The sequence below is a fragment of the Daucus carota genome, chromosome 4 (assembly GCF_001625215.2).
Source record: "Daucus carota subsp. sativus chromosome 4, DH1 v3.0, whole genome shotgun sequence".
NCBI classification, from domain to species: Eukaryota; Viridiplantae; Streptophyta; class Magnoliopsida; order Apiales; family Apiaceae; genus Daucus; species Daucus carota.
In genome coordinates this window covers 45,254,782-45,272,083 of record NC_030384.2, presented here as the reverse complement: position 1 = coordinate 45,272,083, position 17,302 = coordinate 45,254,782, and the positions used below count along the sequence as shown (strand labels likewise).

The 17,302-nt window shown below is 36.5% G+C and overlaps 3 protein-coding genes across 9 annotated transcripts; 1 reads left to right on the top strand and 2 right to left on the bottom strand.

Annotated features, from left to right (window-relative positions):
- The first annotated feature begins 299 nt into the window (after positions 1-299).
- LOC108218650 (pentatricopeptide repeat-containing protein At2g36240) lies at positions 300-9,914 on the top strand. 6 transcript variants are annotated; one of them, XR_010291246.1, is made up of 3 exons: positions 300-448; positions 4,978-5,064; positions 9,264-9,914. XR_010291246.1 is itself a non-coding variant. In XM_064091723.1 (2 exons), the coding sequence occupies exon 1, from the start codon at positions 7,304-7,306 to the stop codon at positions 8,756-8,758; it is 1,455 nt and encodes a 484-aa protein (XP_063947793.1). In that variant the 5' UTR covers positions 7,258-7,303; the 3' UTR covers positions 8,759-9,053; positions 9,264-9,914. The 6 variants fall into 6 exon arrangements, 1 of the variants encoding a protein (XP_063947793.1); XR_010291244.1 differs by having other exon boundaries at positions 4,948-5,064; XR_010291245.1 differs by lacking the exon at positions 9,264-9,914 and adding an exon at positions 5,549-6,225 and having other exon boundaries at positions 4,948-5,064.
- Positions 946-4,950, bottom strand: LOC108218649 (multiple C2 domain and transmembrane region protein 16). The gene has a single exon (XM_017391684.2). The coding sequence runs from the start codon at positions 4,146-4,148 to the stop codon at positions 1,014-1,016; it is 3,135 nt and encodes a 1,044-aa protein (XP_017247173.1). The 5' UTR covers positions 4,149-4,950; the 3' UTR covers positions 946-1,013.
- A 1,260-nt stretch (positions 9,915-11,174) lies between the features above and the next one.
- LOC108219526 (binding partner of ACD11 1) lies at positions 11,175-15,582 on the bottom strand. 2 transcript variants are annotated; one of them, XM_017393018.2, is made up of 8 exons: positions 15,444-15,582; positions 15,244-15,350; positions 15,056-15,128; positions 13,888-13,959; positions 13,741-13,803; positions 12,715-13,058; positions 11,699-11,822; positions 11,175-11,387 (listed from the first exon to the last, which is right to left on the bottom strand). In XM_017393018.2, exons 1-8 carry the CDS (start codon positions 15,450-15,452, stop codon positions 11,367-11,369), a joined length of 813 nt encoding a protein of 270 aa, XP_017248507.1. In that variant the 5' UTR covers positions 15,453-15,582; the 3' UTR covers positions 11,175-11,366. The 2 variants fall into 2 exon arrangements, with proteins under 2 accessions (XP_017248507.1, XP_017248508.1); XM_017393019.2 differs by having other exon boundaries at positions 12,715-13,049.
- Positions 15,583-17,302: the final 1,720 nt, after the last annotated feature.

The window sequence follows — 17,302 nt, the reverse complement described above, 5'->3', positions numbered from 1 at the left end:
CCGACCGAACTGAACCGAAATAATTCAGTTCATTCCAGCCCGGACCGAAAGAACCGTAATTATTTTAAAAATAAAAATTTATATTATAAATAAAATTAAAATTCATGATTTATTTTATAATTTTAGTATTAATTAATCACCACCAATTTATCAAAAATATATATAACTAGATTTACAAATTAGATATTATAATTATAACATATATGATATATATATATATATTATATAAATATAAATTAATATTATACATTATTTGGACTATTCGGTCCGGAATCAAAATACCATACCGGTTCGGTTCAGTTCTTTAGTTCCGGTACCCCTGAGCCGAAGTACGCGTGATCAGCTATATTGATGAAGCCTTCAAGAACGAATGGACTCCGTGCAGAGCGAAGCACAGGAGAGATCACTAATCTGCGTTTCAACAACACGAACTTGGCTCAGGACTCAGGTACCCTCTTGCTTCATTTTCTTATGAGTGCTGCTTCTTGTATATCTGTAAATAGCATTTAGGTTGATCTTTATATCGTGTTGTTTGATCTTCGTTTTTTCACGAATATGATAATCATTAATTCATATTAGAGAATATGCTGTGTATTGTGTGGCGGAACGGAATTTTGAAAACAGCTGGAGTAATCTTAAAAATAATTCTCTTACTACCTTTAACTAAAAATTTAGATTCAAAATAATTTATTGAGTTTTGTAATTCAGTTGGCCCGGAGCCTTGACTAGCCCTCTCTTGATTCCGTCACTAGGTATATTGATTCAATTCTATGATAGCAGAATATTAGGCGAATTTCGTGAATTCTATACAACACTTTTGATTTTCCATGTAAATTCTTTGAGTATGTACATTATTAGATTCTATTGAATTGGTTGTTGTGGTCATTTTGCTGATCAGTGTTTGGCTTCAGCATATATACCTTGTTAGGTAACAAAACGTTCAGGGAACTCAATTATGATATGCTCTTTCAATTAACAAAACATTCAGTCTTATTTATTGCAACTTGTCGAAATTAAAGGATTCGATCAGAAAGTGAAGGCAGCCTCCTGAAGAAGTTTAGAGCCGGGGAAGGCATTCTATCTCTAAATATTGGGTGCCTCAAAAAGTAAAATCCGGAGGCCATAGCTACCATTTTAGATGGCACCAAGTACAATATAAATGCCACCACAAAGCACAATCCTACAAAGATCCCTGTGGCACGGGGATCCCTCCATGTCACCAGCGCCTGTACACGTTCCCCTTGTGTGGCGAAATCGCCCAATACGGTTTGAACTCGTGCACCAAGAACCCGTAACTTGTCATACCTGGCATGAACCATCTCGTTTGTTCTGCTACACGGCATCGAATCAAACTCCTCTTCAAGTTCATCGCGGTCAATCTTTTCAGCTAATGAGATCTTTGGATCAAAATGTGGCAGTGGGTTCCGGGACCTCAGCCTGTAGTTCCATACTCCAACTACGAACATGTAGAATGCCAATGTAGGGATGATTAAATCAGGAAACCAGACAAGCATCACCAGCAATGCATGTACTAAGGTTGTAGATGTTGGATTTCGCCAAGAACGAGTGTCATCAATCCATTTGACAGTGTCAATGAGCCCTGCAATCACATTAATGATTCTGAACCAGTTGGCACGAACTTTCCTCATACTGAATGCCTGTGAATCAGCATCTAGCATATACGTGATTACTTCACGTCGAAGGGGAGGCTCAGATCGTGAGAAGTGCGTGCATAGAATCTTCACAGCCGTTGATCTCAATATATCTTGTTGCATTACACCGATGGGCTTAATATGGTGCATTATAGGCAACAATGGCGTAGAGTACAAGTGCAAAACATCCAGTGTGGGAGCTGCACGCGCAAATCGTACAGCCACCTCTATTTCACCCATTTTTTTCAATCCAGAAGGAGATAACAGAAGCAGCGGGTATGTATTCTTGTACACCTTGTCTGTTTCTAATGTTGATATCCGTATGCGCACCTTTCCAATTTTAAAATCAGGTCGTGTCGATTCTTTGAAGCTGTCTGATTCAAATACTTCCCAACTATCGAACACACCAATTGTCAACACAGTGGATGGATCGTAGACCCGCCACGTGTACTGCTCATTCCATCTGGGATCCAGAGTATCAGAGACTGTGCGAGTACGTACCCATTTGTTACCATACTTAGCAACAGCATATGCGTCTGTAGATCCTTTGGCATCAATTGTTTTCATTGGTAACAAGTTCTTGCATCCAATTATCCCTAGCTCGACTGTTCCAATTGGAGGTTTCCAGAGTTGCTTAGCAGTTGGACGATAATCACTGCATACATGAGCAGCTTCATCCATCACGTGATATCCGCCATCAAAGCATAACCTCAAGTGGACTCTGCCCTTATACACCCTCTTCTCTTGATTAGGATCTTCAAATGTGAACCACCGTGATGCCACGTTCCGGTCATCAACACGGCGTTCAATTGATACGAGTGGCATGCTAGCAACTCCTATGACAACCTGTTGTTTAGGTTCCCGGTATTCCACTAAAGATAACAATAACTGTTGGTCACCAAATGGCTCGGATGTAACAAACATTAAGTCTTCATTCCATGAGGGGGATCCACTGCGCGTCATGGAGAGCTTGGTTTTCTGTACTTGAAAGCCTAATTGAGCTTTGATTTGGAAGGTAGAGTCTCTTAATGGCGCAGATCCTGATATGTCTTGGGCTTCAATCACCGTTGATCTTAAGTACCACAACTTCGGTGATTGGTAGACTTTGGACCGGGAGCTAGGATTTCCAGGGGTGTCGTTTTTCCATGCTTCTGGAAAAGATTCATCTGCTTGTGTGCCAACCCAGGTGGCAAGCATGAGATCCCCTCTGTGGGCACCACCTCCTTCAAGTCTGTACCATTGTGGAGCCAATGGACTATCTGGTGGATCACGCAGCGGAATCTCAGTGACATCAAAGCATATGCCACCTAGGAAGTTATGACCGGCCATGTCAGTGGTTGAGGTTGAGATTAGTGGGTCCCACACAGAGACTTCGAGGAGGGAGCTGGAATCTGCAGATTCGTTAGCGAATGCAAAAGTTTGGTCCCACTCGAACAACACGTTTTTCCGGGCTGGTTTGGACGTGACTTGGCTGCCAGATACAACAATCTTAACCACAGGATTGCCTGGAGTAGGCAATGATCTAGCTTTAACTACCCTGATGAAGAGGTAATGCATTTTCTCTACTAGATCAAATGAAGGCCGTTCCATTGAAACATTGTCAGATGCATCTGATATAAAGCTACTGACTGATGCGGCACGAGAGATTGGACGAGGTCCGTAGATACCACTGACTTTGACTTCGGGTATTGATGCTGATGCCATGTTTGCCATCAACTGATCAGGATTTAGGTCTTCTCTTTCTGAACTATTAACTGCTTCCGCTGAGGGCTCCACAGTAGCATTATCCGATGGTTCCATCTTCGCTTGTGCTGGTGATGTTGGTGGCGGCGCAGCTTCAGCTGGTGGCAATCCTCCAGTTTCATCTGGTGAAGGTGGTAATTGTGACGCAGTATCAGCAGGTGGTGGCACTTCTTCAGTTTTTGGCACATCTGCAGCAGGTTGTTCGCTTGAACTTGGTGGTGGCAGATCAGTTGGAGCTTCTGCTGCCGCTCCTGTTTCTGGTGGTGGATCAGACTTCACATCCTCAGGTGGTGGTGGTGGTGGTGGTGGTGGTGATGGTGCTGGTGGCTCTGGCGGTGGAACGACCTCGTCACTGAAATAAATCTTCAAGCCAATCTCACCTTGGATAAAACTGAAGAGGTTTTTCTTCTCCAATGGATAGTAAATCAAAGCCTCTTCCCCTTTTTTAACAAACTGTCGAGAATCCAATCGCACTCGGCCTAGGAAATTGTTTCTGGTAGTAGGGCCAATATTTTTGTCGTGATAAACGTCTACCTCCAGCATGTCACCAAAAACACTAGATGGCTTTCCAACATTGAAAGATACAATATCGTTCCATACAGGATTGAGATCACAAATTACACTTCTTGTCTTTTTTCTTTGCCCGTAGAAATCAAGTATCACGTATGGACTTGATGTTCCGTGCCCGTCTTTGGGTGACAAATTTCTAGCGTCCACCACCTCTACTATTAACTTCCGAACACCAACTGCCATGACTATATCTTAGTTTAGGGAAGAGATGAAGAAGTATATGTAATTCTATACTACTGCTGCAGACAAGATGCAAGAGTTTTAACAGTGATTAAAAATGTGTGAATATGTATATAGATGATCGCATTTTGTGTAGTATGATTTGTTGAATGAAAGAAGGTGTGAGAGGGAAGGTGTGTAGTAAAGGGTAAGTTATATACGGCCTCGCTGTGTTTATATCATAATTAGAAGAGAGTGGAGTTCTTAGTTGTAAGATTAAAAGTGGGAATTAAAGAAGAAGAATTGAGGAGTGAGGAGATAAGAAAGGTGCTTAGCTTCATGTGGAAGCAGCCTTAGACCAATCTCCAATGGCCAAATCCTTCTTTTTCCTTGCTGCTTTTTTCACTTTTGCAGTATTTAGATAATTAGATTCCTTCATTTTATTTTTTACAAAGTATATATGCTTGCTTGTCTTCGTATTGCTGGGAAGAAAAAGACGCGCATAAGCAAGGGATCGTCGACTTGTTTAAGTACTCTAAATTACTTGCATAAATCACACACTGTGTACATTACATGCTCTCTTCTTTCTTCCCTTCTAAGTGCAGGGGACCAGATTTCAGCGTGACACTATAGTTTCTGTTTTTTTTTTGTAGAAAGTTTTGGTGTGACACTAGATTTACTTAGATTACTGATCTTACAATGTAAAACTAATAAAGAGAATTTATACTTTTCTGATAAGTTAATTTATCTGCACCTTGCTTTAATTAATATAGTATAACCAAATATGAAGATTCCTCTTTTTTCTTTTATAACTTTCTTTCAGAACCGGCCATTTACGCTTTAGTGTGGACAGGGAAGGAGGAAAAGGAGGGAGACTGCAAGATCTGTAGTACATTATTAGCAAAATGATGGATCAGCATTCAGCAGAAGCAGGGAAATGGTAAGCTTTTGACAAAGATGTCCATCTTTTTGAGTCACCGACCACGTTAGACATCATCTTTTTCAAATGAATATTCAAACAATTTGAAAAATCAAGCATCAATCACCCACCCTGTTTCTTTGTATAAAAATTATGCTGCTTGGTCATCATCTGCATCATCCTGTCTATCAGTGTAAAATGTATTTCTCCTGAATCCTGGTATAATTCTGCACACGTATAATGTTGCACGTACATATACTCTGGGTGCGTGCTTAAGCTAATCAATCAATTGGTTATATGAATTGCAGATAATTGGATGATTCACAATGTTTAACCATGACAATTGGATGATTCATAATTGGAAATCGGTACTAGTTTGCAAAGCTGTAAAGTTATGATTTTTTGATTATTTAATACTAAACAAATTATACTCAAGATGATTAAGAAAAACTCTAATTGGTATGCATATTCAAACACATATATATACCTTCTTGCTGTTTCTTAGGTTGACTAAGAATCTGCAAGTAACCCCTCCAATGAACCTCTAGCTCTTCCAAAGAAAATGATGGTGTGAGAAATGAAGCCTGGTCCGAAATCCTCTCCAATAATACTAATCGCGGAACAAATGGATGGATCTTGGAACAAACTTCATTTCAAACACCCTCATTTTCATGCTTCAACAATCTCTTCTAATAGGGTTCCCCGTCCTTCACCTCTATATAGTTGCGGAGTAATAGAATAGTAGAATAATAAAGAAAGGAAACGTACAAAGGAAACCTTCCATAGCACATATATTTGGAAATTGGTAGCATTTGTATGATGGGTGGCCTGAGGGACAGCTTCATCTTGGCTTATGGGCAGCTTCATCTAGATAGTGGCATCATATCAAAGTAAAGCTGCAGATTATTTATTTTATAAAGATGGTGCTGTTTTCTTCATAAGACAACTAAGCTTTATATTACTATATATTATTATAGACTTGTACTATCAGTTTATCACTTGAATTATACAAGTAGCTCAGTCCTAGTTTAAACCTAACTTGTGAAATATTGTTGCCATACAAATCAGACCATCTCCGCAGCTAGCTGTGGTGGTGGCAGTTGCGGAACCAGGAAATTGTAGTTGCCGAGGGCTAATATTTTACTAAAAATAAATGTTTTGTGACTGTATTTTCGAACTGAATTGTAGGTAGCTCACTCTTGGCTAAAGATACTTTAGATAGTCTAAAGAATCAGAAAATATGGGGCACTACAATTCCCACCAGCTCACTTTGTATTGCTGGGGAACACATGCGTGATATACATTCAAACTTCAAACATGCAATGTGCAGATCTGTCTCCAACAGGATGATATGTTATCTATTATCTTTACTTTAATAAATCACCAAAATTATTCTTATGCTTTACATAAGATTCCAAAAGTCAAGTTTAACGAGAATGATTAAAAATGTTTGAATTAGGCGTCCTTTCTACTCATTTTTGAAACTCATTCAGGAGGAGAGAAAAGTTATTCTTATTCTGAATGTGTGAGATATAATTATCTATAAAATTGATGTGTGTTATATACACCCCAAATAATACTACTCCCTCTGTCTCATTTTAACTGATGTTTGACTTTCTAGCACGTATATTGAGATGTAAAAAAACAATATCTACACTTAATATAATAATTCAATTCTTATATCAAATAAAAATTTAGGTTCTAAACTTTTATTTGATATAAATTTTATAAAAAATTATTATGTTTAGATGTGATTTTTTTAACATCTTAAAATACGTGTAAAAAAGTCAAAAGCAGTTAAAATGGGACGGAGGGAGTATTATCTTTTAATCTTTTAAACGTCTTTTTTTACGATTGTTCTTTATATATCTTAAAAAAATAATTAGGGGGTGTATCTGATTTGATTTTAAAAGAGTTTTATTCTGGATCCAGAAAACAGCATATTAAATTTAATATATATATAATAATATTCAATCACAATTTATTATTATGTGATAAATCATGCATAACTAAGATCAATTATTATTTCTTAAAATTAATATAATTTTGGAATTATTAGTATATTTTCAAGGAATGGAATAGAATTTTTTAAAAGAGGAATTGAATAGAATCCTAAATGTAAATTTTGTTTGTAAGAAATGATTTTTTCATGACATTTTCATTTTTTACGACATTATCAATTTATTTTGTTTATGTAAAATCGTTCTCTCTTTTTATTACACGTACACATTTTTTAAAATCTTTTCGAAGACACGAAGAAATGTCCCTGAAGAAACCGCCACCACCCACCGCCGTAAAAGCCCTCCGCCACCGCCTCCCCTCCCCACAACCCCCGCACCACCTCCCCCCACCCCCGGCCCCGCCACCAGAAACCTCCCTGGCCCCACTCCCAGCTCTCCCCATCTCAACAACCCTAACAGAATTAACAACCTTCCTCAACAACCACCTCACGCCCTCCTTCACTCCCAACCAACTCCTCCACTTGTTCAAATCCAAGCTCCACCGCCACCCCAAATTCACCCACCTCGATTTCCACGTCTTCAATTACGCCGCCTCTATCGACTCCTTCCGCCACGATCACTCCACGTTCGAGTGGATCATTCGAGCCCTCGCCATCACTCACCGCTTCGATTATTTAAAACTAGGCATAGAATTTATGGTCGCTAATCCTTGTCCCTGTTCTGATGGGATTTTCTGTTGCCCCAGAATTGAGCCGATTTTTCGGTTTGCGATTAATGCTTATTGTAGTGTGGGGAGATTGGATGATGCGGTTAAGATGTTTGATTGTATGTGTAGGTTGATTGATGGGAAGGCTGATGTGGCAATGTATAATATTGTGATTCATGGGTTTGTGAAGATTAGGGAGTTTGAGAAGGGTGTGAGGTTTTACGAGAGGATGGTTAAGGATCGGGTTAGGCCGGATGTGATTACGTTTAATGTGTTGATCAGTGGATATTGTAGGAATGGGAGGTTTGATTTGGCGTTGGGGGTGTTTAGGGAGATGAAGGATAAGGGGTGTGTGCCGAATGTGGTTAGTTTTAATACTTTGATTAAGGGGTTTTTCAGGGAGGGGAAGTTTGAGGAAGGCGTGGGAATGGCGTATGAGATGGTTGAGTTGGGGTGTGAGTTTTCGGTTGTGACTAGTGAGATTTTGGTTGATGGGTTGTGTCGACAAGGAAGGTTTTTAGAGGCTTGTGATTTGTTGATGGATTTTTCAAGGAAAGGAGTTATGCCTAGTGGATTTGATTGTTTTGAGCTCATTGATAGACTTTGTGGAGAAGGGGAATTGGGCAGAGCAATGGAGGTGGTTAATGAGCTATGGGGAAATGGGAATGCTCCGAGTACCATTACTTGTACCACTTTAATTGAAGGCTTGCGATCATCGGGAAGGGTTGAAGAGGCGGTCGAATTGTTGGACAGAATGCTGAGAGATGACATTGTACCTGATAGTGTGACATATAACTGTGTTTTACAAGATATGTGTGGTTCAGGGAAAACTGTGTTTGCAAATAAATTGAGGTTATTGGCTTCCAAAAAAGGATTACACCCGGACAGTGTCACCTATAACATTTTAGTTTCTGGATATACACGGGAAGGGAGGAGAAAGGAAGGGGAAGCTCTCATAGAAGAAATGTTGGATGAAGATTTTATCCCTGGCATTGCCACTTATAATAGGTTAAGGGCTGGACTTGCTAAGAGGAATGCTCACCAATGACAATGGCTGTTGATTATTGGCAAAGATGGCTATTTCCATGAGCATAATACTCGTTGAATAGTTGAAATTCTGGCGGCTATATATATGTGCTGTTGCAACACGACCTATAAGTTTATATTGGGAATATACGTATATAGGTGTCAAGAATTTACTGAAAGAATGTCAAGCTATGTACATATGTATTGTCAAAAGTTCTATGGAATAAGGTGGCTTGATTCCTGCATAAGTTCTATTCCGGATTTGATGATGTGCAGCATAATGATTCTGAAGGGAATAGTTGGGTAATGGAAAAGAGGTAGTTCATTGCTATCATATGCAAAATACAATACTTGCATCCAGTCTTATCCTATTACATGCCAACATGCACTTCTCGTTAACAGTTTTATATACAACCAGTATGATATGCACCTGCTAAAAGTCTCTTTACATGCTCTATATCTTAAGTAGAGGATGCATCAATAGCTTGGGAACTAATTGATTTATTTTTTCTGGTGAATGATTACAGATATCATAACTTATGAGATTTGCTGCTGTGAAAGATTAGGCGAGTCTCCTCAAGTGCTATTCCCCTAGGTCAAGGTTTGTCCGTCGACTGGTGATTGGACTCAACTGCTGCATTATTATGGTAGAATGGTGCTGCATGATACCGATCCATTCAACTGCCGCAGTTACAGAAGCAAATAGCTAGCTTAGAGAAATGAAGTAGAATGTCATATTTGATGAGGTCTTCTCAGAATCTGATGAATGGTAAATTATACGATTGGAAAACCACAGTCTGCTTAAGGATCAACCAGCTGATAGTATCCAACCTCAGAACCCTACAAACAATATATGCAATACTTATGAATCATACATTTACAGTAATTTGTACACACATTTTACATTTACAAAGACTGAAAGACATGCAACGTGGAAAAGATCTAAGGAACTAGGAAGACCTACTTGACTGTTCCCCGAGTTGCACAAGCATTGGAAGTTTGGAACAAATCTTCCCTGCATCCACGTTCTTCTTGATCTTCTTCAATAGTCTTCCTTTTCAAGGTGTCTCTCAGAGTCTACTTGCTTTTTTTGTCCTCTTCACATTTAAAATATTTTTTTTATCAAGTTTTTCAGAAACTAGCTTGCAATCAAAGTCAAAGGAATTTCTCACCTTACATTTCACCTGTAATCTCTGTTTCTTGTGAAAGTGACCATCTCCTAGATTAAGTGGGAGACACAGACGCTTTTTCATTGTCAAACCTTAATTTTTAAATTCTTTCTTTTTAACGACCTTCTCCCTAGCAATCAAATTATTCGTATTACTCGCTATAGACAGAAACTGAATTTATAGAAAAGAATTTTTTTTATTTTATTTTTTTACTGAGATCAAGCTCTTCGATCCTATTAGTCCTATTAGTTGTTGAACGGTGATGCGAATATTAACTGTAGATTTTATTAGGAATAGGAAACAAAGCTGGGAGATGGGAAAATACCTTAAACAAAAATCAAAATACTTTCAAACTTGTGTACACATATTTCAATGTTTATAAAAAAATACATCTCTATATTATTTTTTGAAATTATTTTTTATACATCTTAAAATATATGAAAAAAAATACAAAAGCACATGTTAGAAAAATGAATTTAGGGATCGTTTGGTTGAGAGATATTTGGAATCGGGTATGGGTTTCGTTCATTTCGAAACCCATATTTGGTGTTTGGTTGAAAGATAACAAGTTTTCAAACCCATTCTTCAAACCCACAAGATATGGTTTTTAATACCCAAAGGGTGAAGTGGGTATGAAATGAGGATATGGATATTAGTTTCATATTTTATTTTTTCGTCTTTATTTAAGCAATTAAATATTAATATTTAATATAAGAATAATCAATAATGTGAAAATATACAATAATAATTTTATTAATATTTTTAGTTAATATAATTATTTTTTAAAAATTAAATATATTGATTCCCGCAATTAACCAAATACATGATATCAGATATGATATCTTAAACCTCGTACCACCTTAACCTAATTCTTCATTCCTATCCCATATCATTCCGCAAACCAAACGACCCCACCTAAGATCAGCATATCTGTTGAAACAATAGGTTATTTAATTCCTTCCTAGGCTCTGAGTGTTGATTTGCAAGTGTTGCTTCTCATATCAAGTCGTGAGTTATTGTATATATTATTACTTGCACAAGCTAAATGGGACTTTAATGAAATGCTAAATATCTAACTACAAAACATGTGTTTGATGGGCACAAAAAAGAGGGTTCTTGATGAAATGCGCATAATGTTTACATTCTTTCTCAAAAGCAAGCAATGTTATAAATACACTAAGAATATAACACAAACAAACCAGAAATACCCCCCTGACCTGATATAATCAGGAAATGAAACTCAACTGAACACAAAATATATGCAAGTGAAAAAAAAAAAAAAAAGAGGTTGCACTGGAGGGAATTGGAAATGTACATTAGGATGACCATTATCTCACAACTAAAACAATCCTAGGAGTAACAGCAATCCAACAGATCATATAAATATTTGATGTATATATTGAAGTATTGAACTGATTCCACTGCTAGAAGATTAATTTCCTAATTACTGTACAGCAGAGCCTATGCAGCAATTGGAGGTTCCTGCATTCATGAGATAGAATTATAGTTGTTAAACATGAATCAATACTAAATCTAAGAAATGCAAGCAGAGATACGTTTTACAGAGAGAACGAAGAAATGCAAGCAGAGAAGTTACTTATTTTACGTTTTACAGAGAGAAGCAGTCATAAAGTATTTTAACAAAGCATCACTACAATTTATTGCATAATCTCTCCCAAGGTTAGCTGTATTTGGAAATCCAGTTACAAATCTTAAGAATAACCATGATGACACGACTTTATATATATGACAAAGAAGAATACAGTTAAAGAGAGACATTAGACCACCCCTACCTTAGCAGTCAAATTTGACACGGCCATATTCCATTTTGCTTTAGTCTTTGTTCCGGCAACTTGCCCAACCTTGGCCACTTTACCAAAAGCAACATTGAACCAAGCTGAACCAGCAGTCACATACCTGCCAACAGCCATATACAGTATAGTCAACTTTCACCCCTCCAAAGAAAAAGATAGATGAAAAAAATATGTTCTATTTTATAAGACTTAAACTGCATGTCCACTGTTCATCCGTGTAATATTTTGGGGAACATATCTGTCCTTTGAAGATAACTCCCATATAAGACTAGAGTTCTGCCATATGAATTTAAAATATTTAAAATAACTGTCTCATATTAATTACCATGACATCAGACGTCAACTTTTTGAGTCCAGAAATTTATTGCTTCATTTCCGAATTCGAAATAAGAAGATAGTTCATCTAATTTGGTTGATTTAATTATTTATACTATAAATATTCTAAAATATAAGAGAACTAGACGGTTAGTAGACTTCAAGCAAAAAGATTTTGACAAGCAAAACTGCAAAAGAACCACCTAATAAAACTAGTATTTCAAACCCTTGTAGAGGATGTGGAAAAAGTTGCAGAAACAGAATCTTATACATTTAGAAAGTTAGACGTCTATGGTTTCTATATAAATATATAACTAATAAAAAGACAACTTACAAAACCTTAATATTTCCTTTATCTGTCTTTAATGTTAAAAGTCTGAAAGACGCTATCCCTCGAAAAGAATATCAGGAAAGCAAAATTGATGGATTACGACACCACTGCTACCCAAATACTTAATGGGATAGATAATAGATATATGGATAAATGCATCAGTTGCAAATTATTAATTTTTCCCCTTACTATACAAAAGTTCCTGGGACAGGTATTCAGTACTTCGTTGCAAATCACACTACCAGAAAGTCTTTCAACAATCGAGGTTCCATGAAGGCATAAGAACTACTAAATTCACGGAGCATCCTGATACAAAGGCAAAAAAGGATTACATGAAAAATTTGCGAACCTGCTTGATTTGACAGCTGATCCAGTGTCATTCAATGTCCTTTCTGCTGCCATCAGTGCTGCCATAGTTTTATCAGACACTTGAAGTTTTTGATCTACAGACTTCACTTTCTCATTTACTGCTGAGATCCCAACAGAAAATTTTTCTGTGAGTCCTACTCTCTTGTCAAGGGAATTTACTCTGGCTGAAGCATTGGCTCTTAGCTGATGCTTTTCGTCAAATGCTCTAGCCTTATTCATGGCATCTTGCTTAAGAGCAGAACCCTTTGCAAGCATAGTTGATACAACATCTTGAGCTTTACTGACATACACTCTTCCGTTGCTAGGTGATGTAGTCTGGGCTTGCTTATATAAGAAAATTACCTCATTGGAAACTCCAAGCAGGATATAATATATGAACAAAAGATAGCTGTGCTTAACATACAATATCTTCTCAATATAAAGTGGAGTTCAGATGTACACAACTAAGATTTTAGTACTGGTTTTGATCTGTCATAATTAAATTTTTCACAACTTATATAAAGAGAAGACAAGTCAGGGTAGATTTCATGAGCCTAAAGTAATAAAAACTTGAAGTCAAAATAAGCCATCTTGTTAAAAGACGTTATAAAATTGTATCATATGTTAACTGATACTTATGACTATATTTTTTTACAATTCAGTTATACTATATGTCAAACATAAATTTTTAAATGTCGAATGTGTATTGGATGTAATCAATCCTAAACAAGGGACAGATGCAAATGGACCTGAAATTTGTTAAAGAGAATATCCAGTGGGGCAGTAGTTTAGCCTGCAAACGATAATCATTAACTTGTGGAGCAAAATGAATCAACACCTTTAAAATTAAAGCTTAACTTAGACTTCTATCTGTGTACAAATAAGCTACAAGTAAGCCATTTATTCCACTAGTTTTCCTGAGACCAACTGTTTTCTAGGGATAAGTTCTCTAGATGTGCAAACCTGGTAAAGTTGTAAAATTGATATATATATATATAAGGAGATAGATGCAATGTAATGTGATTACCTCAGTGTGCTGTGATGCGTCTTCCCGAACAATGTTCACGCTGTTGTCTGCCATACTTTCACTCTGCAAATAATTAAAAAATATAAGTATCTCAATTGCAGATTTGCAGATTACATTGCCTGAAGAGTAGCCACATAATACTGTTACCTGAACCACAGGTTGCCGAACATAGTTCTCAGCAGGAGTGATACTGACAATCTGGTCTACAATGGTTGCTCCCTGAAATACAAATCCAATCAAGCAAAAGTTATACTCACCAGGAAGTTCAAAGTTGAATTTATCTGCTTAGATAATACTCCATCCGCCCCCCTCAATTGTTTACATTGGGGGACGGGGGCTCAGCACGTATTTTAAGGCTCAAATAAAATATAGTTTCATAAATTATTTTATAACTTTTTTTTCTTCTATATAACTTTTTTTTTCCATAAGTTATGAACCTATACTTTATATCGGTCTTAAATGCATGTCAAGCAGTTGAAAAAAAAAGTGTAAACAAATGAGAGGGACAGAGGGAGTAACCAACTATAACATATGGCTTCTGTACAACCACACCTGAGACAGGGTATTTAGAAATATACTACAACATATTTAATTACTGACCCGAAAAGATGTACCTAATGATCACTGGAAGGTTTGTTACGTTCTTGCTTAGTATATTAGTAAAAGAATGTAAGAATATTGGGAATGCTAAGAAATTATATAATATAATTATATTGCTCTTTTTTGTTGCGAAGAGAAGTACTTAACAAGTTTAAGTTGAATAAAAATATAAGATTCTGAGAAAGACATAACTTAAGGTACACTAACGTGACAGGAGTTGACCTCCCTGAATGTAATAAATAAGTAACTATATTTAACAGTTATTATCATTTGGCTGATTCCTGGTCAATTTCCCTCTGGTTTTTTTATTAAATGAAAATTTCATTCGATAAAAGTCATGCGGTTTCGAGTAAAAAACAAATATCCTAATAAAGATAAAGAATGAGGGCAGCACAACTTCTAATGAAATACTGCTGCAAACTAGCAGAGTGAAGTAAAATATAGCAATATCAAAGGTAACATGTCAAGCTCGTTCACCTAGTTCAACTATTCTGGTTCAGGATATAATTAAGTTGAATCAAATCAAAAACAGTAGTGTAAGAGGAATGGCTGAGGAAACCGAACACCAACACTTATCAATTACACAGACAATTACACAGATTGACACATTAAAATTAAAAACACAAACACGCGTATTTACCTGTTTTAGCTATGTGGAATTGGGGAAATATACAATAAGTCAATAATACAATATGGAGCAAAAATAGTAAAGTACCGATAATAATAACGCGATTTCAAGGGCTTGAGCATCCTTGAAGGTGACAAATGCAGTCCTGGGTCTTAAATCGCTGTATCAGAAGAAGAAACAACAAACATATTAAAATTCAAAATCACGCGATGATGCTTAAACTCTGGTATATAAAAACAAAGGTAAATCAACGTGAGTATGTATAAGCATAGTACTTGCGGATCTCAATAGAGTCAATTTGACCGGTAAATGAAAAGAACTCGTGAATTTCTCTCTCGGTGGCGAGATCTGAGACGTGCGCTACTTGTACCGTTCTTGTATTCTGTTTAACAAACAAACAATATTCAAATTAGGAATAGATTAATTACTGATAATAATATGAATTAGGGGGAGAGGGAGAATAGAATTAACTCACCGGCTGCATTGCGAAGGAAAAGATGGAGAATAGAGGAAGGGGGTGGAGACTTGGGGGTGACTTGGGGCTGTGGAAAAAGAATGTCGCCGCCAACAAGAATACGTCTGTGAGCCCATTTGACTGGCTCTGAGCTGGCTGCTTAAATTTATTTGCCTCGAGCTAATTTAAATCAAATAAATGTGTTTAAATTAAAGGGAAATCTACAAAACTACCTACCTTTTCTTTAATTATTTACAAAAATACTACCTTCCAGAATTCTTTTTAAAAATACCTTTTCATAAAATCTTTTTTTCAAAAATACTGTTTGCAACTTTTGCAACCTCATCTGCAACTCCAGGCGGCGCCAGCCGTGTTGCAACCTCTTTTGCAACTATATGCAACCGAATTCCTGATTTCAAGTTCCAGTTTTCAAATGTCGTTTTCGACCTCATTTTCGGAATCGATATATATATATATATATATATATATATATATATATATATATATATATATATATATCGATTCCGAAAATGAGGTCGAAAACGACATTTGAAAACTGGAACTTGAAATCAGGATTTGTAATTGCATATATGGTTGCATATGGTTGTATTCAGTTGCATATGGTTGCATTCAGTTGATTCTATTGTAATCTAATGGCCCCGCCAGGGGCACACCATACATCTGTTGTTACTTACAGTTTTCAGTTGCATTTAGTTGCAACTGAGGTTGCAAATGAAGTTGCAACTGCAGTTGCAAAAGTTGCAACTGCAGTTGCAACCTCATTTGCAACTTTTGCAACTTACAGTTTTCAGTTGAACTAGTTGCAATTGCAGTTGCAACTGTTGCAACTTTCCATTTTTATTTGCAACTTTTGCAACCTCATTTGCAACTTTTGCAACCTCATTTCCATTTTTATTTGCAACTTTTGCAACCTCATTTCCATTTTTATTTGCGACTTTTGCAACCTCATTTGCAACTTTTACGGCTGCGCCGCCCAAGGTTGCAAATGAGGTTGCAAAGGTTGCAAATCGTATTTTTGAAAAAAAAAATTTATGAAAAGGTATTTTTAAAAACAATGAAAAAGATGGTAGTATTTTTAAAAAAATAATTTTACAGATGGGTATTTTTAAAAAGATCCCAAAATTAAAAGCCGGTAGCAAATAATGTTATGAGTTTGTCTAGTGTGTGCCCATGGGCACATGCTAAGCACTAAAAACAATGAAATTGGAGGTTTTTGATTGGTTTGGTTGTTGTAATTGCAAGGGGGTCCACCATTATTCAAAAGTGTAAGCCAATCAAAACATAAGGAACTTATCAAATTTTGTGCTTAATGTGTGCCCATGGGCACATCATAGAAAAACCGTTTAATTATTTATCTTCTTCGAGATTACCAAAAATATTAATTATTTATTCTTCAAGATTACCGAAGTTGTCCGGAAATAATAACAGCTTACGAATTTCTATGAAATTTTCAAAGCAGGTTAAATTTTTTAACTATCATTAACTTGAATTTTTAATAATGTCGAAATGATAAACTAAGGATAAAAAAGTTAAAATGATATTTAAGAAAAGGTGAAAGAACTTTTTTTCCCCTTTTTTTTCTATTGTTTTTTGAGCATTAGGGCTAATTAGAATTGTATTCAATAAAAATTTGTAATATTTGATTGTCGGATTGGTCCAAAGACGGAATTCCATGAAAATCATTATATGAGGAATAAGTATCAAAAGATATTCAATAAAAGACAGGAACAAATCCGACAAAAAACATTGTAGTTTTCCGCGTCTGAATACGAATCTGATTTGCATTTGTACATAAGTTCATGGTTCGATATTCTGATGTTCTAGACGTAGAGGAAACACACCGACCTATCCCAATAAAC

Coding starts and splice junctions, on each gene's coding strand:
- LOC108219526 (XM_017393018.2), bottom strand. Junction 13,960..15,055: donor AAATCGCGTTATTATTATCG/GTACTTTACTAT, acceptor TTTGTATTTCAG/GGAGCAACCATTGTAGACCA. Junction 13,804..13,887: donor TTCGGCAACCTGTGGTTCAG/GTAACAGTATTA, acceptor AATTATTTGCAG/AGTGAAAGTATGGCAGACAA.
- LOC108218650 (XM_064091723.1), top strand. CDS start 7,304: ATGTCCCTGAAGAAACCGCCACCACCCACCGCCGTAAAAGCCCTCCGC.
- LOC108218649 (XM_017391684.2), bottom strand. CDS start 4,148: ATGGCAGTTGGTGTTCGGAAGTTAATAGTAGAGGTGGTGGACGCTAGA.